General features: G+C 40.0%; 2 protein-coding genes across 5 annotated transcripts in view; one reads left to right on the top strand and one right to left on the bottom strand.

Moving 5' to 3' along the window:
• The window catches only part of LOC136886283 (zinc finger protein 1 homolog), a 134293-nt gene that overhangs the window by 46295 nt on the left and 64646 nt on the right, over positions 1-23352 (top strand). The window lies entirely within an intron of this gene.
• LOC136886286 (uncharacterized) lies at positions 2702-14503 on the bottom strand. 3 transcript variants are annotated; one of them, XM_067159015.2, is made up of 3 exons: positions 14392-14477; positions 6796-6959; positions 2702-3338 (listed from the first exon to the last, which is right to left on the bottom strand). In XM_067159015.2, the coding sequence occupies exons 1-3, from the start codon at positions 14458-14460 to the stop codon at positions 3095-3097; spliced, it is 477 nt and encodes a 158-aa protein (XP_067015116.2). In that variant the 5' UTR covers positions 14461-14477; the 3' UTR covers positions 2702-3094. The 3 variants fall into 3 exon arrangements, 2 of the variants coding, with proteins under 2 accessions (XP_067015116.2, XP_067015115.2); XR_010861757.2 differs by having other exon boundaries at positions 2703-3338; positions 6773-6959; positions 14374-14503; XM_067159014.2 differs by having other exon boundaries at positions 2703-3338; positions 14374-14497.

Genomic DNA, 23352 nt, shown 5'->3' with positions numbered 1-23352 from the left:
CCAAGGAGTCTGTTGGTCAGTTGTCTCCATCTGTTGCAGTACTCGGTCAAAAAATTCTGAACCAAAGATGTTCAACCCAGCTGATGAAAATGAAATGGCATACGGCTTTTAGTGCCGGGAGTGTCAGAGGACATGCTTGGCTCGCCAGATGCAGGTCTTTTGATTTGACGCTGATAGGTGGATGAAATGATGATGAAGACAACACATACACCCGGTCCCCATGCCAGCAAAATTAACCAATGATGGTTAAAATTTCCGACCTTGCCGGGAATCGAACCTGGGACCCCTGTGAGCAAAGGCCAGCACGCTAACCATTTAGCCATGGAGCCGGAAAACCCAGCTGATAATGTTTGACCACGGAGTGTGAACTTGTCCACGATCTATCTTGTCGGAAACTAGTGATGGGATAATCAAATACAACATAATCGCTTGATTATTTCATTTTACTCAATTATTTTTTGATTATTCATTCAAATGAATGAGGCAATCGAATAGTGAATACTTTTCCATCCGATTTTTTAAATTATTCATTCGAACGAATGAGCCAATCGAATAGTGAATATTTTTCCCATTTGATCATTTTTTGAATATCCATGTGAAACTCCATTCGAATAAATGAGGCAGTCAAATAGTGAATATTTTTCCATTCAATTATTTTTGTATTATTTTTTGATTATCCATCCAAAACTCCATTCGAATGAATGAGGCAATCGAATAGTGAATTTTTCCATTCAATTAGTTTTTTGATTATTCATTTGGAACTACATTCGAATGAATGAAGCAATGCTTTCAAAATAATCAAATGAAAAGTGATGTTATTAAGACAGTCAATTCACTCATTTAGTTTCAACATTTTGGGATACGTTTGAAAAAAGGCATATTTCTATTTTTCATAAGAGTTCATCTATTCGCTTATTTCAGTGATCGTCCATCCGGCACGCTTAAATCGAGAAACTGATTCATGACGCATCCAAATATTCTACACGATACAACTGAATGATATTTGAAACTCATTTGATTATTTAAATAATCGGATAGAGGTTATTCGATTATTAAAAGTATTTGATTATCCCATCACTACCGGGAACATCTCAAAAAATGATCATTTTTTCGATATTGTCATTCCCATGTCACATAGTGTGTGCAGAGAATTGTAAAACTATTTATTTAAATATTATAATCTGATTCTGGGCTTGAGCTGGTTTATAATGGAATCATTGGGTAAAATGCTGTCTAAGGTATGCATAACATTCTTCGTCAGCATCACATTTCAAAAGAATCGATTTTCTTCAGGTCTGTAGTGTGAAGACATTAAGACATGACAGATTGACTATTATTTTAAAATATGCATAATTGTCAAATATTATTGCATATATTTTAAGCATTTTTATTCATGCAATGCTTCTCTTCCTCCTTGTAGCCATGGCTTTGTACACAGCATTGGCGGAAGTAAATCTCCCCCGTTTTCACTTTCTTCAAAGTCACCACCCGCTATGAGGACAAGAGCTTCATCCTCCGCATGCTGTTTCTCATCGTTAAGAAATACGGTACCACAATGTATCGAAGCTATCTACAGAAGCACTAATATGTTGGCAGTGAACAGCACTTATGCAGCAAACAACAAGTACAAAATCACTTGAACACTCGCCTTCTGATAGCCCGTGGCGTCTGGTGATTGTTGGTAACTACAGACTGACAAAACAACTGTTAGAGAAGTCCACCAGCTACCCAGCACAGCTCTCTCACAAATGCAGAGTGAAAAGGTTAAAAGCCCCAACAAATGGAGATCGATCTTTGACCCTAAGCAGCACGCCCGGGTTTCATCTTCCGCGGAGTCTATGGGTCCCACTAAACAGAGTGCGCACCAGGCATGGAAGAAGCAGCTCTGTGATGCATTCTTCGGGCCTGCAACCCTCTCCAAGCTGACTGTGGTGAAGAATTCCAAACAATGCGACACCACATCACCTTCAGATGCCCATACAGAGCCTTCCACGGAACTATCGATGACCTCCTGAGAGCTTCAACAATAGCTATTCAATGGCTGCAACAACTCGACATCCAAGTTTAGTTTTCATTTATGTATTTACTTATATTTTACATTGTTTTTGTATTTTTGTACTTTTTCTGTATTGTACATATCTCTCTGATTTTACTTTATGTTTCACCCTTTTTTATATTTATTCTATTTTGTAAATTATTTGTTGCTTTCACATGTTACTCAATTTGTGCGCAGCTTAACTTGTACCATAAGCTTAAAAAAAAAAAAAAAAAAAAAAAAAATCCATTTCCACACTAAACCTTGTAATCACCTCCTGTAACTGTGTAGGGGAATGAATTTTCCCATTGCAAATTAAAATTTTTATGCAAGGAAGGAGATCTCTTTGACTCATATGATCTGGCTAAGAGGCAGCCATTATTAAGACAGTGTCAACCACCACTCAATGTCATCTTACAACTGGCATGGTGAGAGCACTAACCTCTGGGCTCTGGATTCTCGCATAACAGCGAAAGCCATCGGCAGCAGTTTTCAACAATGCTGACCTAAAACACCTTAATGGCTTGCTTTTCGTCAACTATAAAATGATGGTATAAAATAATATATATGGTGGAGCCCTGTCGATCCAAACCCAAAAATTTATGAAAGGAAAATTATCAAATAAATTTTAGAATAAAGTGGCCTTATATTACACATTAGAACATCAAATTTATTGTAAAAGTAATATGTAATTACAGTACAGACCAGCAGATTTAACACTCAATAAATTTAACAGTGAAAACAATACAGTATCTTACATTACTCATTATTACAAAAAAGCTCAGCCACTTTCTGCTGACACAACAATGATATCTTGAGAATGATGCAATACTCCATCGTCGCTTCATAAATACTATGTGCACCACTGTAGCGGTGGGGTGTTGCTCTACGTATTGCAGGAATGTCTCCAATGTTTTTGCTGCATCTGAATGACTAATTCCGGATAATGGAACTGCATCTGCTTCATCTTAGTTAATATATATCGATTATAAATTAATCCAAATAATTGCCAATCCAAACAGATGTTGGTTATGCTTTATAAAAATAATTCATGAAATTTCACACAAAAACTTTGTCTATGTCAAAAGGCACTTCTATTCCTGATGCTATGATTCTTGCAATTTCCAGTTTAACTTTCATCCATTTAGCTCGAGCTAGGTCCTTTTGAGCTTTAGCGATACTGGCTAAGCTCGTTCTAATTCCTCTGAGGGTTTTGTTAAGTTCCTTAAATGTCTGCTGTGATTCAGCCTGGCTTTCTTTAAAGGCTTCAACGATATTCATAATATAAAGGTCAGGCTCATTCCTGGAAGAAAAAGAATTAATATTTACTGATTTGACATGATAAATAAACAAACAAATAAATATACATCTTCTTTATAGATTGTTCAGACTGGAAGAAGTCTCCATGAGTTAACTGTCCCATAATCTTATATTTGCAACTAGCTCCACGGCCTCATTTTGTTCCCTATCTCTTATCAAACTTTCAAACCTTGGTCTCCTTCTCTTACACTCCTTGGCCGAGTCCAGTATTCTTCTTGGTAATCTATTCTCCTCCATGACCCTAGCATCAATGCCAGCCAGTTATGTGAACAACTTCACACATCAACTTTATTCCGAACTTAGCCTTTGTCTGCTCATTCAAGTACGTTCCTGGCATTGTTCCCATGTGTTTGTACCAGAAATCATTGACACCTTCATATCTGTTACTGCTAATTTATGGATTCAATATCTTGAGCCCACTTAGCTTTCACTCCCATGCAGCAAAGTTGGTCTGAAAACAAACCACTGTAAAACAGTTTCATATGAGAGCTCACTTCCTTCAAGCTATCTTTACATCTGTCTGTTTTCTGACCAATTTTGCTCTTTGTTCATGATAAATGCCATCCAACAATCACAGGCTGTTATAAAGGGGAGTGGGGCAGAACAATTAAAATGAGGAAAGGAATGTCTAAACCACAATTTTCCTCCAGCTCAAACTGATTCAAGTAACATATCATTTTAGACTGCACAAACATCACCTGCAATGCTTCAAAAGGAACCTCCATGATGTCAAAATCAGAGTTGTTCCGAAACTCGAATTTTTCAGGAGTTTTAGGGGTCATAAAGCATCACAATCCTTTAAAATTTCTTTCAGATAGTGTTTAATGTCACATTAACTCATAGAAGCTTTTTGCACTGATGGGAAAGAGCTAGGATTGGGAAGTTAAAGGCTGTGGCCTTAATTAAGCTACAATCCCAGCATTTAACTGGTGTGAACATGAGAAACCACAGAAATCCATTTTCACCCTAGCTACTGACGGTGGAATTCAAACCCATCAACTCCTGAATGCAAGTTCACAGCTATGCCACCTTCACCACATGGCTAATTCGCTCGGTGATCTTTCGAAAGCTGAAGACAATACTTCATTCTTACCATTGTTTGAAATTAAAAAAGAGAACTGCTGTATGGGATGGGTCAATCATTCATTTGTTTGTGGTACTGGTATAACACTGTTGTTGACAGAATGGAACACATGGACAGAGAAAACAGACAGGCATTTTATATACAATACTTCCTTTACTCTTTATCATTGAGGACGTCCCTCTGATGTGCAACCAGTTCACTTTGACGAGGCTATATTAGATGTGTTTGAACAAAATACTTTGACTAGTCCGGTCATGCAGGCAGTGGGCTCAGCATCTTTACAGGAGACTGTTCCTACTCACATGATGTCCAGGCTATCATGCATTCAATTTCTTAGATCAACAACGTTGAGAAACGAGCATATTCCAGGTAAGAAGTATCAATACAAAACAGTGAGAACACACTCTTTGAATCGTATCTTAAGTTATTTTAATACACATGCCTCTAAATGAATGCCAAATGTTTGCCCCATTTTACAGACCAAAGTAAATGAAAAAGAATGTCCCAGTGATGTGCATCCTATTCACTTTGATGAGGCTGTGCACCATACAATTGAGCAAAATACTTAGACTAGGAACGAGTCATTGAGAAAGAACTCTCCTACTCCCAAATGCTAGGTCACAGCTATGTGATCCTAACCGCATGGCCAACTCGCTCAGTAACATATTGTAATGGTTATAGTGTCCGTCATGCCAACTGGCTATGGGCAAGCTCGTCACCGTATCAGCCCCGCCCCCCTTATGCTCGACCGCGCCAATTACGAGCAACACGTAAGTGCTGGGCCGGCCCTTCTCTCTTCTGTCCGTGGTCGCGCCGCATGGGAAGACGGAAATTACTTGACTATTAATCTGGAGTCTTCGATCGTGCGAGGTTCCTGGATTCATCTAGCATCCGGACTGTTCTAGAAGGCCTGGCACACGTATATAAGAGCAGTTACTTGCCTGCAGTGAGTGAATGAGTGAGTGAGAGCGAGATTGAGTTCGCTGGTAGCCTGGGCTGGGGATGTTAGCCTGATGGAATATATGCCTGTTGGAGCCCAGGACTCATTCCTGTTTTCCTGATGTTGTGTGTGTGAGTCCCTTGGGGCCGGCTGCTGGAGAAGAACCATGGGTGTTCTGGAGCAGCGCGAAGGGAGCACTGGGTGAAGACGTGTGCAGACTGCGAACGGAGTGCGACGGATTGAGTGAACAGCGGATACTATCCCGACCTAAGAGATTGACGTGTAGGCTGTGGACCGTGACAGCACTAACGAGTATGACTGAGTGGTTAAGAGAGTGTAGTGTAAATAATCGATGAATCTGTGTGTGTGTCATTGTAGATGGAACACGAGAAACTAAAAGAGAGAGCGCGAACCGTGTACTTGTGTAAGTTGTAAGCTCGGCTATCGTGTGTGTAAATCTGTAATTGTAGTGCTTAGTTAATAAATCTTAGAAATAGGTCGCTGTACTCATTTATTTACTTATTTACCCTGCCAACACGCTACAACATCTATAGATTCAATTGTTACTGAGAAAAGTGTGCCTCCGAGGAATGTATGCAATACCATGTGCTCATTCTTTTTTTGTTTTGAGCAACTATACAATGCTCCATGTGGAGGGGGATGTGCAGATCCCAGGAAAAGGGACGCAGAACCGTGAAACTTTATTTAACTCATTCCTTCAGATACTTGACATTTTTTGGAACATTTCCAGAACATCTCACATACAACATGTTTGACCAGAGCCATTCCTGTCCTCATGCAATTTTTGCCCAGTACCACAGGAGATGTGCATGACGATGTTGTGACAGAAAAGGAAACCAGACCAAAGATACACGACTTCATAGTCTTGCTGCAAGTATGCACACCCCTGATGCCACATTCATTCGCATCTCTACTACAGATTCATTAGAGTCTGCCACTGATGCCTCAACGATACACCGACATTACATGCAGTATTATGCGTCTGTTTCAAGTCTGTGTGTGCCTGTTCAACTGACTACCATTCATAACATTTCCACACTATGGATGCAGCATGACCAACGTGTGCCACAATCCGCCGATATGTCCACCCCGCCACGTGATGTCCTATCCAAACAGCTATAATTCCACAACAGCAGCATGTAACTGTCCTCAAAGGATGGCTATAGCTTGATGCCTACATACATAAAAATCATTCAACGTTGCAGCACACCATACTGTCTGGTGCACGGCTGGCATGTCCTTAAAACGTTCATCAGTTTAACTACAATCTTTCAGCATGCAATCATTGTACCCACTTTGAATTGGACATGGCTCTTTAGTGTGTTACAATTATTTTTCCCAGTAGTGGGCAAATAACATTTTTGAAACTTACATTCTTTCACATAGCAGTGTTACCTCATCCATCCATTTTGAAGCTCAGTGTTCTGCATTTCCTCTTGACTGCTCTGTACAGAATATGAAGACATAGCTGGTGATTCCGATGGAGGTGGTGAAGGTGACGGTTCTGACAAACTCACAATAGGTATATGTACCATCTCTTTGTTCTCATCAGCTCCGTCCTAAAAAAATTCCAAGCCCATTTTCACAATTTTGACAGGAAGATAATATAATTAAACCCAACTTAAAAATGAACAATTCATGATTAAAATAATAATAATAATGTAATAATATGCGTCGCTTTAACTAGTCGGGCAAACATTGTGCCAATCACTATTTAGGGTGTTGCAATTTTATTTTTTTCCCCCCTCACTACTATACAAGTAACATTCCAACGAGGGTTAGTGGCATCTACCCTGAACAGGAAAATGAATGTTAGTGTGGTGGAAAATACAGTTAAGTGTGATGTTAAGTTGTGGGAACACTGGGAACTGTTGTCATTCATGGTTGAATATAATTATGTGTGCACTAATTCGGTCATCCTAGATTAAATTACACCGATAAAAACAGACAGCATTTGATTAGTAGCAAATATACATGAAAAGGCTCAGACAGAGTTGGAGATCATCAAGGAAAGGTCTAAACATCATGTCAGATAATTTTAAAGAGCCAAGGAGGATAATGATCCTGATTATGGAGCTGGAATGTTCAAAGTCAGTAAAGTACCACGTCTTACCTTTTAACATCAATTATGTCAAAACTTTTTTTTTAATAGGTAAACTTTTCGGAAACTATCCAACATACAAGTATCGCATTTTCACTGATTATTTGGTCACAAAAAATAAATAGTATGATATTTATTCAGCGTCCCATGTCCAACAGGAATATGTTCAGTGTTTTATATGCCAAAAGATGAAATATTTTCAAAAACCTTTGAAAAATGTATAAAAATTACCTTTCAACAAAACCCCTGTCAAGCAGATTACATTTTTTGTAATTCATTTTTGTGATTTTAATATTATTGTTAATAAACACAGACTCTCCGAAAATATTAGTCAAGCATACATAAGCCATTCATACCTAATTTCATCAGAACAGATTGTAGATATCCATTTATTCTGGAAGAAATAAATACTCATCTCCCGTTTTTGTGCAAAAGTGGCATAAGGCAGACCACACAGTAGTTTTGACTACATCACAAAACACTATACTTATTTTACATCCGCAAAATTTGGTTGTAATTCACTTTCTTGCCTACTTCATAATCACTAATACCACGTATAATTACTGAAATGGAAAAATTCATTAATAGATATGCACAGTACAGTACAAGTGTTGAAAATGGGAAACAAACTGAAACTTTATTTATGTTGTAAACTAGAATTATTTGCAGTCCTTGATCTTTATTTGTGACCTCATACCATTCAATGCTTTCCTCATCACTATTATTGACTTCCTGTCATATTCTGATGATTAATCCCACCCATAATACCTTGGTACTCATCATATGAATCTGTCCTGTCATGTTGTACTCACACTCGCTTCCATCAGTTTCACCTTTTCACCCATTACTGCTCATTTTTGAGTATTCATCAACATGGACTCTATTTCAGACAAGTTTTGAATTCTTTTTCAGAATATAATGTCTACAATAGCTAAAACACAAACACTTGCAATGTCGACAAACTTCTCAAAAGAACATCACTATGGAAATCGTGCTTAGGAGCTAAACCTTTCTTGTTTTTCATTTCAAATCCATGTTAAGCCTAACTAAGGGCTGTGTGTATTCGCTCCCGACATATTTCGGTTAATATTACAAACATAATCTGAAACATGCGATCAGAAAAACGTGTAATTTAAAAATACGGATAAAGACGTCTTTTGCTCTCGCAGGAGCAGACGAGTTCTGGAGAAACATGTGTAACACTTGGCTAAGACTAAAACCGATTTTAAAAATGTCACGAAGCACAAAAGAAAGCAATGAACACGTGTATAAAAATTCATTCATATAATAGGATGTGAAGCTTCTGAGGAAAGTATACCTCAAATTTGGTAATTTAACATTGTTGGTATAGGGGCAACATTCTTCTCTTAACTCTTTACTGTCCCAATCAGCCAAGTGTTTTATGTACCTAACCCGATAATTATCCAGAGAATGTGAAAATTTTGACTTTGCCCCCTCTACTTCCATTCCTCCACTCAAATTCTTATAATTTATTTTACAATCAATCTCTTGCACTCTCTTGGTGGTCTTTTAATTTGCTCGCATTCTTCTCAACAGAACATTTGTGGATATATTTTGCAAGCACTTTTATGTCTCCGGATGGAGTATAGAAGAGTTGACATTTATGAAGGTTCACAAGACGGTTACATGATACAATCATCGAGGAATGAAGAGCAGCCATTACCGAGACAGAGTATCAAGGAATAAAGAGTATATACAAAGAATCAAGGTCAAAAATGATGTCACAACTGAAATCACTGACATATCGGACAGAGGTGCCAACGTAGCATTAGTTGATTCATAACTCAACAGAAGTACATTTACGCATAGATAATCATATAATATTTACACTAACCATATCATTGCCGTACGTGTTCCAGAATGTTGTGGAAAGCTGCAGCATTCATGCAGTACGTGTCACACCACATGAACACATCTATGTGCTTCACTAACAGGGAACTCCACATGACAGTGCTCTGCGACCAATACCGTTACAAAGCATTCGTACACTCGCCAGTGTGGTTCCACAAAACTCCGAGAGTGATTCACCATCATAATTTATGATACCAGTAGGGGTTCTCTAACATTTCTCCATTTTGTCTCAATTGTGTTTGTGTGCACAACGAGTTGTTCCCTCCGTGAGATGTTCTTCATTCAGTTTGTGGACGTGTTCACTCTTTCTTGGTGTCCAAATACTCCAATGAATGATTAACTTTTAAGTGGAGAAATCCCTCGTCCTGGAGGCAGCTGTAGGCCTTCCAACAGTCGGAGATTATTGTAGTCCCGGGCAAAACGTACTCTTTAATAATGGCCAGTAACGTAGCACCGTTCTGAGATTCAACAGGTACAACAAAGAATTTCATGTTGTTCTCACATTCAACCCCACCAAAAACCCACTAACCTTCCACATAATGGCCGCGGTTATGTTTTCACTTCCCAAACTTTGCCTTGCCTATTTCGACTACTACACACTCTTCCAGGTTGTGTAGAATTGCGAATAGCCCAATCGTCACAAACTTCCCGACAGTATGAGGACCTAATACCAATATAAATGGTCCGTTATTGGACATTATAAATTTTCCAGCTAACTCATTCTTGGTTGCCAGCGTTTCGCCCTCGTGTGCTAGGGTGGGCTCATCAGTTGGTACCTAGCACACCTACCAATACGCTGGCTAGTGCATAGTGGACATGTCCAATAACGGACCATTTATATTGGTATTATAAATTTACTCATTCAGGACAAATATTTCAGATTCCCTATGGGAATCAATATGTATGTCATCTGATGGCCAAGCAGGCATCAATTTTTGATAATGAGACAAATTCTCTTAGTGCATTGGCACTGCCGGTGGCTCCAGTTAGCCTACGCAGTGGCCTCCACGGTATGCACTAGCCAGCGTATTGGTAGGTGTGCTAGGTACCAACTGATGAGCCCACCCTAGCACACGAGGGCGAAACGCTGGCAACCAAGAATGAGTTAGCTGGAAAATTTATAATGTCCAATAACGGACCATTTATATTGGTATTATAAATTTACTCATTCAGGACAAATATTTCAGATTCCCTATGGGAATCAATATGTATGTCATCAGTATGAGGACCTATCGCACATTGTTTCTGAACTCGCTTTCATCTCACATTCAATTAGTGGATAGTGGGGCCCGTTTCTCAGTAGCCAGTATGCAACAAAGGATATTTCTTTGCACGGAGGAAGGTGTACCTCTAGAAAGGTATCGGTACCAGTCTTTGCCGACTGTTTAAACCTGGATGTGTGTTTTTCACATGAGAAGAGATACCTGCTTCCAGATACTTTTAATTCTCGATCCCTATCATGGACTCCACAGAGAATAACTTTCTTTATGATGCCATTACTTACTAAAAAAATCTGTGAATTTTACTTAGTCAGTACACAAGGTTATGATGTCGCAAATAGAACATTCACAACCAGCACACGCCATAACACTTGTAAAGTGGCGGTTTTCTTACTTTTACAAAACTTTGAAAATAGTGGTTCCCTTACTTTTAGCGAATATAGCAGCCCTGTACTTGCAGACGATGCGAGCTCTATCGCAGACAATACGAAGCTTGGCCAGCAAATAGGAACACAGCACAAACATAAGTCGGACATTAGGAAAACCGCACATGGTCGCATTCGGCTGGGTAAAGCTTCCGTACCCAGTGTACAAAAGTGAGGTTAGACATCCAACATGGCGCGGCTCGGGCTACGTCACGTAACACTCAGCAGGCTTGCCAACTTATGCATTCTTAGTAACAAGACCATTGGACTGGATTGGTTAGACCATTGGCCTGGGAGCGTAAGACCCCAGGTTAGAAGCCACGGAGCGGCCTTTAGGCCTGTAGTATCCCGTGTGACACCTCCATTGGTCTGGATAGGTTAGGGTAGGCTAAGTGTCAAAACCATTGGTCTGGATATGTTAGACAAAAATTACAAGAAGTGACAGCAGCACATTCTATGCAAGACAGTGTTCAACACTTGAATTAATCAACAATGACTTAACGTGGAGGATACACCATGCTTGCTGCGAGAAGAAATTCGTGGAGTCGTTCTCCGCGAGGGAAGGAGTATTTGTACAGATGTTCGGAAAAGCAGCCAAGGAAATGCTCCTTTTTCTGTTCAGATACAGGTAGGGATTCCCTACCTCTCAATAGTGTTTGTGTGCATGACGAGTTCTTCCCCCGCGAGACATTCTTCAGTCAATGCGTGGACGTGTTCGCTCTTCTTGGTGTCCACATATTCCACTGAATGGTTAAATTTCAAGTGGAGAAATCCCTTGTCCTGGAGGCAGTTGTTGGTCCTCCAGCAGTCGGAGATTATAGTTGTTCTGGGCAAAATGTAGTCTTTATGTCGAGTAGCATAGCACAGTTCCGAGATTTCACAGGCACAACAAAGAATTTCTTATTGTTTTCGTGTTTAACCTCACCGAAAACCCACTGACCTTCCACAAGACGTCTGCGGTATTTGTGTGTGCTCCAGTTAGTTTGTCATCGAACTTTCATATCCATGTTTCTTCATAGTGCTGTCAGATTTCCAGCAGTCTGTGATGATAGTAGTCCCGGGCTTTATCCACTGTTTTATTGTGGATATGAGGGATTGGGCAGTTCTATCTTCGATGGTGGTGAAGAAACACTTGCCTGAACCCCTCTCTATTCCTCCGAAAACCCACTGGTCTTCCACGAAGTGCCCCCTATAATATTTCCTTCGGCCGAATTTCCTTCCATCAACCTCGAAAATTGTATTTGGGCCGCCGATTGATTCCGAGGTCGTTTCGATGTAGTTAATCAGTACTTCTCGGTAGAAATTCGTCCAGTCCGTGATGGTGGTTTTCGAGCAGCCGTATTCACGGATTATGTAGGCGGAGTGGGTATTATGGGCCATTTCATATGTCAGCTGTATGATTTCCGGTATTGTAAGGTTGCTTTTTGAAAATCAAGAGTTGTGACGTATAGTCTTTGTGGTTTTGCGTCTCTATTTCCTTGGTCCTTTATTACAGGTCCATCGCTCGCTGCGAGAAGAAATTTAGTGGATTCGTTCTCCGCGAGGGAAAGAGTATTTGAACAGATGTTCGGATAAGTAGCCACAGAAATGCTCCTTTTTCTGTGCAGAAACAGGTAGGGATGCCCTAATGTTTCTCCACTTCCTCTCAACAGTGTTTGTGTACAAGAGTTCTTGCCCCGCGAGACGTTCTTCATTCAATGCGTGGACATGTTCGCTCTTCTCGGTGTCCACATATTCCACTGAATGGTTAACCTTCAAGTGGAGAAATCCCTCGTCCTAGAGGCAGTTGTAGGCCTTCCAACAGTCGGAGATTATAGTAGTCCTGGGCAAAATGTAGTTTTTAATTATGGCGAGTAGCGTAGCACTATCCTGAGATCCCACAGGCACAACGAAGAATTTCTTATTGTTTTCACGTTCAACTCCACCGAAAACCCAATGACCTTCCACACGGCGGCCGTGGTTATACTTTCTTTTGCTAAACTTGGCCTCATCCATCTCGACAACTACACCTACCCCTCCAAGTCGTGTAGAATGTCGAATGGCCAAATCTTTACACACTTCCCAACCATACGAGGACCAATGGGACACTGTTTCTGAACTCACTTTGAGCTCGGACTCAATTAATGGGTAGTGGGGCCTACTTCCCAGTAGCCAGTAAGCTACAAAGGATATAACTTTCTCCGGAGAAAGGTGTGCCTCAAAAAAGGTGCCCGTCTTCGCCGACTGTTTGAACCTACATGTGCGTTTCTCACACGAGAAAAAAAAACCGGCTTCCCAATACTTTCACTTCTCGATGCTTACCACAGATTCCACAGAGAATAGCTCTGTTTATTATGTCGTGACTTACTATAAAATCTGTGAAATTCACTTCGTCAAAACACAAGGTTATGATGTCGCGGATAGAACACACATCCAGCACATGCCATAACACTTGTAAAGTGGCCGTTTTCTTATCTTTAGCGAGTGGCGGTTTTCTTATTTTTATCGAACTGTGAAATTGGCAGTGAACTTTGAAATTTGTGGTTCTCTTACTTTTAACAAATATGGCAGCCCTGTACTTGCACACGATGCGAGCTCTGCTAACATTAGGAAGCTTGTCTGGTGAATAGGAACAAATAGCGAACACTGGCCGGCCAACAGGAACACAGCACATGGTCACAATCAGCTGATTTACACAGCCTGTGTTTTAATTCTTCTACATATGTAAGAATGCTTTTTTGGGCCGGATGGTGGGTTTCTGGCAAGCATAAAGGAAGGATCTCTCCTTTCTGCTACTTCAGGTATCGTTGCACATAATTTTTATATGACTTTTATCATCGCTAATTCTGCACACCGGGTACGGAAGCGGCACTTTCGGCTGATTTACAGTCTCGATTTTAATTCTTCTATATATGTAAGAATACTTCTGGGGGCGGGATGATGGGTTTCTGGCAAGCATCAAGGAAGGGTCTCTCCTTTCTACTACTTAAGGTATCGTTGCATGTCATTTTTACATGATTTTTATCATCCCCAAGTCTGCCCACCGGGTACGGAAGTGGTGGTGGGACCAAATATACAACGCCATCGCATACACAACAAAATTTACACTTTATAAAACAACAAACAGCGGCTGGTTGTAGCTCTAGGCCTATATCCATTATGTTCCCATTCAATGAATTTTTACTGGCAAAACCATCATAATCCTCACATACACACTCATTCAAACCCCTCATACTCGTTTCACGAGAACATGGCGTTTGTTTTGAAGCACTACAACCAAAACTGTATACACTTAGAGAACATAACCTATGGCGATTATCATCGCCATTCGTATTTTTTACTATAGCCTATGTGCACTAGTTTCCAAATTGCTTACACTATCCACAGTATTTACAGATATAATCTTCTTCTTTCTCCCAGGACCTCCTTTTCGCTTTAAAAATATTCTTCTCGAACGAGGCATTATAAACTTGCGTTTCAATCTGAACCAACGAGTAAAAATGGCGGGAAAACAAATGAAAAGTGCAATGCACATGCAGAGCTACAACATCCTTGTATAAAATTCCCAGCAAGTATCATTGAACTGTAATAGGCAAGATCAAACCAAATCAAAATCTCTTTATTTGCAAATGAGGTGTCTACCTCGGTGGCAAATGTTACACTAAAATACATTATTGTCAAGCACTAAATATTAAATTAACATGAGAAGACAATTTTCCTATAATACAATATTATACAATTTACGCTAACAACTTTTTCTATTAAACACACAGCTCATCCTTAATAAATTTATATTGTTTACAAAATTCTACTTATAATATCTCCTCTACTACTTACACCAAATAATGTATTTCATATTACATGGTGAACAATAACATTTCAATATGTGTATAGTGCCATAAGCTAATGATGTAATAATAAATGTGACTACTCCAAAAATGCAGAGGATCAAGAATGTATTATCAAATACAATAGAGACAATACGCGACACTCAGCAAGATATCGAGGGACAGGGACAGCTATTAGATCTCTCTCTAGCGGATGGACCTGAGAACTACTGATTCTGTCATAAGAGCACGTGTATTTGTGTGTGAAGTTTTTGTTGTTATTTATGCGTTTTCAGTGAGTTGACATAATTAAATAGTAGCGCGTGTCATTCCTTCATATCTCCTCTCAACATGAGGGGAAAGGTATGTGCTGTGTTTGGCTGCAGTTACTATGAAGTAGAGAAGAATGCGCGGTCTTTTTTCCGTTTACCTGGTGACAAGAAAATGTAAGTAATATTGTATTTGCATATATATTCTTCCAGTGACAAAGATATTTTTATAGTACTTCAAAATCTTCTGACCTGCTCGATCCATATTTTAACTGGCTTAAAATATAATACGCACATCTTATTGTATAGTGCAGCAGTTAACCTTCAATACCGATGTGTTGTTGTAGGTGTGATCTGTGGGTTTTGAAATGTCATAGAAGTGATTTGGATAAGGTGTACAAGAAAGAAGGGACGCTACGCTTATATAAGAATTAAGAGGAAAATTGTCCTGCTTTTAAATGTGAATTCATTGCATCATGTTTGTAACGAATGTGCCGATAATTTTATTGGCAAGTGTCTTAATGTGGTGATAAAATGTTTTTTAAATGAAAAAAGACTAATCTAACCGCAAAAGTTCAGGCACGAATGCTAAAGCAAAAAAAAAAAAAAAAAAAGCATAAATGAAAGATCAAGCCATTTCACAACAGTCCATTTCACATCTTGTTTATATGTCTAATTTCAGTCCTTAAATAATAACCTTTTAAATAATTCTTCATTCATTTATCCAGAATTGCTTTAGCAACTTCGAAGTTGATATCTCTTTCTTTCTAGACGTAATTTATTTATCCATTTTCGTATATGCATTTCCATTGATATTTGAATTTAGCGTGACTTTTCAGGTCAAGTCACTAGGAGCGCCACCATTGAATTGTCTCTCATTTTAACAAGGTTAAATCCGCAAGTGTCGCGTATTGTCTCTACTGTATTTGGTATTATCCCACTACAAATCGATGGCCAAAAATAAAAGGGATAGCCAGGGGCGTATTCTCCTTGAATGCAAGGCATTCATTGCATGCATTATGATAACACAAAGAACTGTCTGATGTACGATTTTAGGTTGTTTCAAGTCAAATATTAACGATTTCATCTCTCAGAAGTTCAAAAGGTCCGCGCAACTGTACTGGTTCCGTTGCTTGACTACGTGTGGTGCTGGTGTAGTCTCGCCGTCTACTCCACTCTAGGAAGAAGGAGACAGCGAATGGAGGAGTTAATGTAAGGCATTGGGGAAAAAAAAAAAAAAACCTGTTTTCCAGTCACTGACCGGGTCAGGGATGTAATGAATGAATCATATATAGGCTATTATTACGATGGGGTCGCCACTCCCAAAGTGATATATTAATGAATGATAGATGCTACGAAATGAGAATGGAGAGTGTAGCTGGAATGAAAGATGACAGGGAAAACCGGAGTACCCGGAGAAAAACCTGTCCTGCCTCCGCTTTGTCCAGCACAAATCTCACCTGGAATGACCGGGATTTGAACCACGGTATCCAGCGGTGAGAGGCCGACGCACTGCCGTCTGAGCCACGGAGGCTCTGATATAAGGCATTCAATCTTAAAATTGCATTCGGTGGCAGACGTAGTTCTGAAACCCTCCGAACGATGTCGCTGCAATTGAAACTTGGTCAGAATTTGTCGCCCCATACCCGTGCTACCATCTGTTAGCAACTTGGAGAAATTCGGCATCTTTACAGGGAACGGGACCCACAGATTACCCCCCAGCGAGAACCCAACATGACGAAACTGACCAAGGCCACAGGGGGTGACTTACCTCCAGTGCTTGAGTTGTGGCTAACTAGTGAGTTAATGTGGTATTAACGATGGATGAGTCTAAAACGGATATAATTGTAAAGCCGGGAGACCTCTACCTTCCCTCGTAAATTTCTTCTTCTTCTCCTTCTTAATCTGCTTACCCTCCAGGGTTGCCTTTTCCCTCGGACTCAGCGAGGGATCCTTCCGCTACCGCCTCAACGGCAGTGTACTGGAGCTTCAGACTCTGGGTCGGGGGATACAACCGGGGAGGATGACCAGTACCTCGCCCAGGCTGCCTCACCTGCTATACTGAACAGGGGCCTTGCGGGGGATGGGAAGATTGGAAGGGATAGACAAGGAAGAGGGAAGGAAGCGGCCATGGCCTGAAGTTAGGTACCATCCCGGCATTTGCCTGGAAGAGAAGTGGGAAACCACGGAAAAGCACTTCGAGGCTGGCCACCTCTACTCAGTTGACCTCCCGAGGGTGAGTGGACCCCGTTCCAGCCCTCGTACCACTTTTCAAATTTCGTGGCAGAGCCGGGAATCGAACCCGGGCCTCCGGGGGTGGCAGCTAATCACACTAACCACTACACCACAGAGGTGGACCCTTGTAAATTTAAAAACAGAAAACAAGAATTCTGTACGCATGTTCAATCCAGAAACTTACAGTAAAACTGTTTGGCTCGAGTTCACCTACATGTAATTAGGGTGAGTAGAATTGAAATTTACTTAATACATTGTGTTAACTGCATGGTTACTAGTTGCATGCCTCAGTGGAGATTCCAGGATACGCCACTGAGGGATACAATTAAAATCCATAATTTCTTAGGAGAAGAATTTAAAGATTTTATATGGCAGTGTACAGGATTGCCTCTCAAAATACACTTGCTACACATTTTTTATGAAAATTGGTGTGTATATAGATTTTATATCATATACCGTGTTATAATTTGGGAAAGAGTTACAACTCAAAATGACCTTTTCAAATTAAGCAAAGCGATTATTGTCAGAACAATGAAAACAATTAGAAGTGTTAGGTGTGTTTCCTGACATGAATATATTAAGATTTTATGTTGTAACATTTTCGGAGTTGTAGAGTTCGAAATAAACTATACGTTGATGTTAAAATATGAAAAATACATTTTTATTTTTGTTAATTGTAACACTTTCGTTCTTACTCATCTAAATGTTATCCCCAATGAACATTGTAATCTCAGTTGTAACTTTACCCATACATAAATTATAAAAATGTACTCACTGTTGGTTAACACTTGCGTCCTGAATTGAATAATCAAGCATATAACCAGTTTCCAACGGCATTATAAAATATTAACGTAATATTGCAGTCTTGTTGTGTCAGAATTAATTTCTTTTACAATGGTCTTTACCTCGCGCAGACACAGACAGGTCTTATGTCGATGATGGGATAGGAGAGGACTAGGAGTTTGAAGGAAGGGACCGTGGCCTTAATAAAGGTACAGCTGGTGTAGAAATGGGAAACCACGGAAAACCATCTTCAGGGGTGCCGACAGTGGGGTTCGAACCAACTCTCTCCCAAATACATGCTTACAGCTGCGCGCCCCTAACCAAATGGCCAGCTCGCACAGTCAGAAAGAATTTAATAACCCTTCTGCATTTACCCCTTTTCCCACAGTCTGGTGGGTACACAAGTGGAAACTGTGTTACATGTGTGGATATGGCATTGTTTTACGGTTGGATGCCCTTCCTGACACCAATCCTATGTGGTGCGATATATTCACTATTGTGTGTTTCCGTGATGGTTGGTAGTATGGTGTGTTTTATGTATATTATTATTATTATTATTATTATTATTATTATTATTATTATTATTATTATACTGATACAGCCAACTATAGGCTATGGCTACACCAGTTGCCTGCCATTTCTTCCACTCCGTTGGGAACTTTTGGTACCCAATTATCAGTAAAAACTCCTTTCAATTGTTTGACTAAATTTTTGCCTGTATGCTTAAGCAATTCTGCCGTAATAGTCTTTCCCATGAGTATTCTTGTTTTATAACACCCTTGATTTCTTACATAATATACAACCCTACTCACAAAAGCAAAATAAAAAGTTACTTGAAAAAGTCAATGTAATGGTTGGGTCTGTCTTGACACTACCAGTTACTCATGATTTGGCTCAAAGGCAGACATTCTATGTCTTAAATTTCACTGTGCTATTGTGGTTATTGTTAACCGTTTTACTCGATCATAGTGATTCCAAAATCTATGTAGCTTTCATGGTATTTCAGTGTTCACCCCAGAAATTGTCATTAGCCGGGTGGCAGGAATGAGTAACCGGGCGGGGAATTGTGCGTAAAAAATAAATACGATAAAATTCAGTGGCGGCTCGTGGATATCAGCAGTGGGGGGCGCGCGCCTTAGTTTCATAATTCCATAATATATCTCAAGTTCTTCAAACCATGTTATCAAGATACACACTTCGAACACTATATGGTGCAATGCATATGCAATTATTTTGATTATTATTATTATTATTATTATTATTATTATTATTATTATTATTATTATTATTATTATTATTATTATTATTATTATTATTATTCTTGTCCATGATCGAATTATGTTTACGAATAGTTTCACTGTAGTGATCACTCAAACAAGACAAGACATTGACTTTACCAAGCATTTCAGAGTCCATGGTACAATTGATATTATCCCTGTGGTGATCCATTTATTCTCCTTTCCTAGAACGGGAGAATAGCAGGCAAGGAATGGAGAAAAGGTTTGTGAGATATCACTTCCACATATCCGCGCGTTCTTGTTATATATGTCAGGAGAATTAATTTGTCTTTGAAAAGCCCTATTTTCATTTTCCTTGGTCTCCGGTTTTTTCAACGAGAAGTCTGGTGTCAGCCTACCACACTCCTTTAGTTCAACTTTCTTTTCGATAGAAAGAGAAGAAAACGTTAGTTCTTTAATATGTTCGACGGTAATCATACTATACGAAGTGCAAACATAATACTACGCCTACATATAAATTACAACCTTTCCCCTAATTTCACCTCGTCACAGTTACCTCACGAGATCATTCATCAACACACAGCTAAACATCGCGCTCTCCAGTGAGTAACTTTAGTCTAGCGCCTGACACTCAGGAGCCGTCATCGGTTACATTCGGTGTCACTCGGCTCGTAGTGCCGAACGCATCGTGTCGTCACAAGTCCAGCGCACATTTCATTCTTTGAGAATCTTTGACTGAAATAATTTAGCTAGTGTATTATTTAATTCTATCGTGTCGTCACAAGTAATTAATTAAGATAGTGTATTAAATTTAATTCTAAAATAGTGATGAGTAACTTCGTGTGTTTAGTATGTTCTACCGGTACATCCTATAATTATACACGAGTCTTTATTTTCTTGTAGTGTATGCATTCCCGAAACATGCCATCTTCTTCTAAAGAATAAATTTTCAACTGCAAAGAAGACTATTCGCCACTAAAAAAAGGGGATTATCAAAGAACAGCCTTATCCTTGTAAAGACCTACTGTAGACAAGCAAGAAATAATCTGTGCAAATTTATTACTCCGCTAAACTACATACCACAGCCACGTATAAATATATGTAGTTGTATCTTCCCTCAGTTTGTTCCACAATGATAATATGTTTCTCATATTTCAATTAATATAAATTAAAATTTCTTTCTTATTTTTATTAGTTAATATTTTGAGTGTGAACAATAAGTTATTTACAGAATCTGTGCAAAATATATCAAGTGATATTAGGAACTAAGCTGTCCGACTCGTTGGCTGAATGGTCAGCGTACTGGCCTTCGGTTCAGAGGGTCCCGGGTTCGTTTCCCGGCCGGATCGGGGATTTTAATCGCTTCCGATTAATTCTTCTGGCTCGGGGACTGGGTGTTTGTGTCCGTCCCAACACTCTCCTCTTCATATTCAGACAACATACCACACTACCAACCACCCCATCGTTGTACAATGCCTGGATGAAAGTAATGCTTCCTCCCAAGTTTCGACTTTTCTGTTTCTGGCATGTTGACTGCGCGTGGAGAAAAAACTTGGTGAAATTAAAGGAAGGGAAAAATAGGCTGAAACTTACAAGATATTAAGGGCATCCGGCCGTAAAACAGGGCCAAATCCATACATACATACATACATATATATATGTGTGACGTAGTTCGCACCCGCGACCTCACAGATGTGGGAAAAGCGGTAGGAAAACAAGAAGGTGGTGGTGATTATTGTTTTAAGAGGAAGTACAACTAGGCAACCATCCTCTATATAACACTAATCAGAGGGAAAAATAGAAGGGATCCGACACTTCGAAAAATGAAGATATCGGTCAAAGAAAGACAAGGGCCACGAAGGGCGTGAAAATGAAAGACTCCCTAGCCCTCGCAAACCTAATAGCGTCGGGTGGTGGTGATTATTATTAGGTGGTGGTGGTGATTATTGTTTTAAGTGGAAGTACAACTGGGCAACCATCCTCCATATAACACTAATCAGAGGGAAAAATGGAAGAGATCCGACACTTCGAAAAATGAAGATATCGGCCAAAGTAAGACAAGGGCCACGAAGGGCATGAAAATGAAAAACTCCCTAGCCCTCGCAAACCTAATAGCGTCGGGGTCGAAAAAGAACAAGAGTTGACCAAGGGAGGTCGGATAGGATTGATGAAAGTGAGGAGCCTGGCACAAGTAAGTGGAAGCAATGCCAGGACTCAGCTGAGGACCCCGTGGTCGCCAACCCACGCTCCAAAGTTCAGAGCCCCTGAGGCCCCTTTAAGTCGCCTCGTACGACAGGCAGGGGATACCGTGGGTGTTATTCTACTGCCCCCACCCACAGGGGGGAAAACAAGAAGAAGATTACGAACTAAACTATAAGTGCTGAAACTGTGGTAAAGTTCGTTCGACAGGAACAATAAAATGAGTTTCAACAATCCTATTCGCGGCGCTTTTGGAGAAGTAGAACGAATTTGGTAAGTCTACTTTTATGATAAATAATTTTCCAGTTTAAATAAATGGCCAGTCCATATACAGTTGTAAGAAAGTGACGTCTCATCCTAGCAAAGACAAGTTCAAATGAAATAAATGATGTTTTATCAGCTCGCTTTCCTTACAATATTATATGGGCCTCCATCATAACGATATGATGAATATTTGTAACTAGGTATGCCTTTCATAATAATATTAGCCACTTATTTTCTGTTAGAAATAGCACGTTGCATTAGAACCGGTTATAAAATGGTCACGCTATAGCATTGTGAGCGTCCAATTATATCACTGAGCCTGCAATTCCGTTCACAATACACTCAACTCGAGGAAAGCGTTAATCCTTAGTTTTGAAACACTCAAACAGAGGGAGGATGTGGCTAAATATCGGGCCACGACGATCATGCACGAACTTAGCCGATGCTGGCTCCTGATTGTCAGGCGCTAGAACAAAGTCCAGTGAGTATGGCCCACATGAGTCAAGTACGAGGAGACAGTAGTTACAGTCGTTACTCGTTTCGTTAGTTAATAATCTAAAAATTACAAGACTAATTTAAATAAATACCGGCACATTTAACTCAGGTAAGTGCCTCAGTAAAATAGTTCCTAGTTTTAGGAGAGAAATGGCACAAACTGACCCCTGTTAAATAGAAATCAAATCAGGAATGTTTCGGGTAGGTTGGCTAAAACGATAGGCCGCGGCAGAAACGCGCCGGAATCTCCGCTAGAACAGCACATCTCTACTGTGTCTCTGATTGGCTCCCTCAAGGCCAGTCGAGCGAGACTCGGAGTATTTGGTCCGCTATGTGAGAGCGCCCTCCTGCGCAGGACCAGCAGCGCATCGGGCCGCAGTACAGTACAACTCGCGCCCTTAATAATAATGGTAAAATATTTCCCTTGTTAACATTTAAGATTAAAATTCCCTAATTTAACGGAACCCCGTGGGGGGCGCGCGCCTTAGCGCCTCCCAAACGAGCCGCCACTGATAATATTTCAACTTATTCCCCTCAGGCCATTAACAATAATATTAGACAGGTAAACATTAAGGATCCATTCACAATGCGCCGACGTAAACTTAACTGCGAGTCCGTAAAATTAAGGGATTGCAAACTCCAAGCTCTTGCGGTTAATTTTACGTTAACTTTAAGAACCAGCCAATCAGAGCAGAGGTAAACACTGTGTGTTGTGCACGATATAATGACTTCTTTCGACGAAACACTTGTAATTCTCTTTCAAAATAATCTTTGTGTATAGGCTATGTATGATAGAAGGAAAAAGAATTACAAATACGCTGTACCGAAAAATAATTGGTGGAAATTAATATCCTGTAGTAATGAAATCTGATAATAAATGGCGGGAGACAAGCTCTCAGCGCTGGCAAACGGACGAGAGGGAATCCCTGTCATAAATAAAACAGTGTCCCTGTATATTTCTTAACATTATGACGGACTACTATTTTACGAAAACGATATCATCCAAAGATCCAAACATCTCATCGGGGTGTGGTAGATAGGGTCA

This window comes from Anabrus simplex, chromosome X (assembly GCF_040414725.1).
Source record: "Anabrus simplex isolate iqAnaSimp1 chromosome X, ASM4041472v1, whole genome shotgun sequence".
NCBI lineage: Eukaryota > Metazoa > Arthropoda > Insecta > Orthoptera > Tettigoniidae > Anabrus > Anabrus simplex.
The sequence above is the reverse complement of the archived record's forward strand: the minus strand, read 5'-3'. Positions and strand labels throughout refer to the sequence as shown.

Bases quoted from the DNA above. Each gene is read 5' to 3' on its own strand.
- LOC136886286 (XM_067159014.2), bottom strand. From the start codon at position 14,460: ATGCCTCGTTCGAGAAGAATATTTTTAAAGCGAAAAGGAGGTCCTGGG. The intron at 6,960-14,373 runs GTAAGCAATTTG...GAATTTTTTTAG, and splicing joins CTGTAAATACTGTGGATAGT to GACGGAGCTGATGAGAACAA. The intron at 3,339-6,795 runs GTAACACTGCTA...TTTTTCTTCCAG, and splicing joins CTTCAAAATGGATGGATGAG to GAATGAGCCTGACCTTTATA.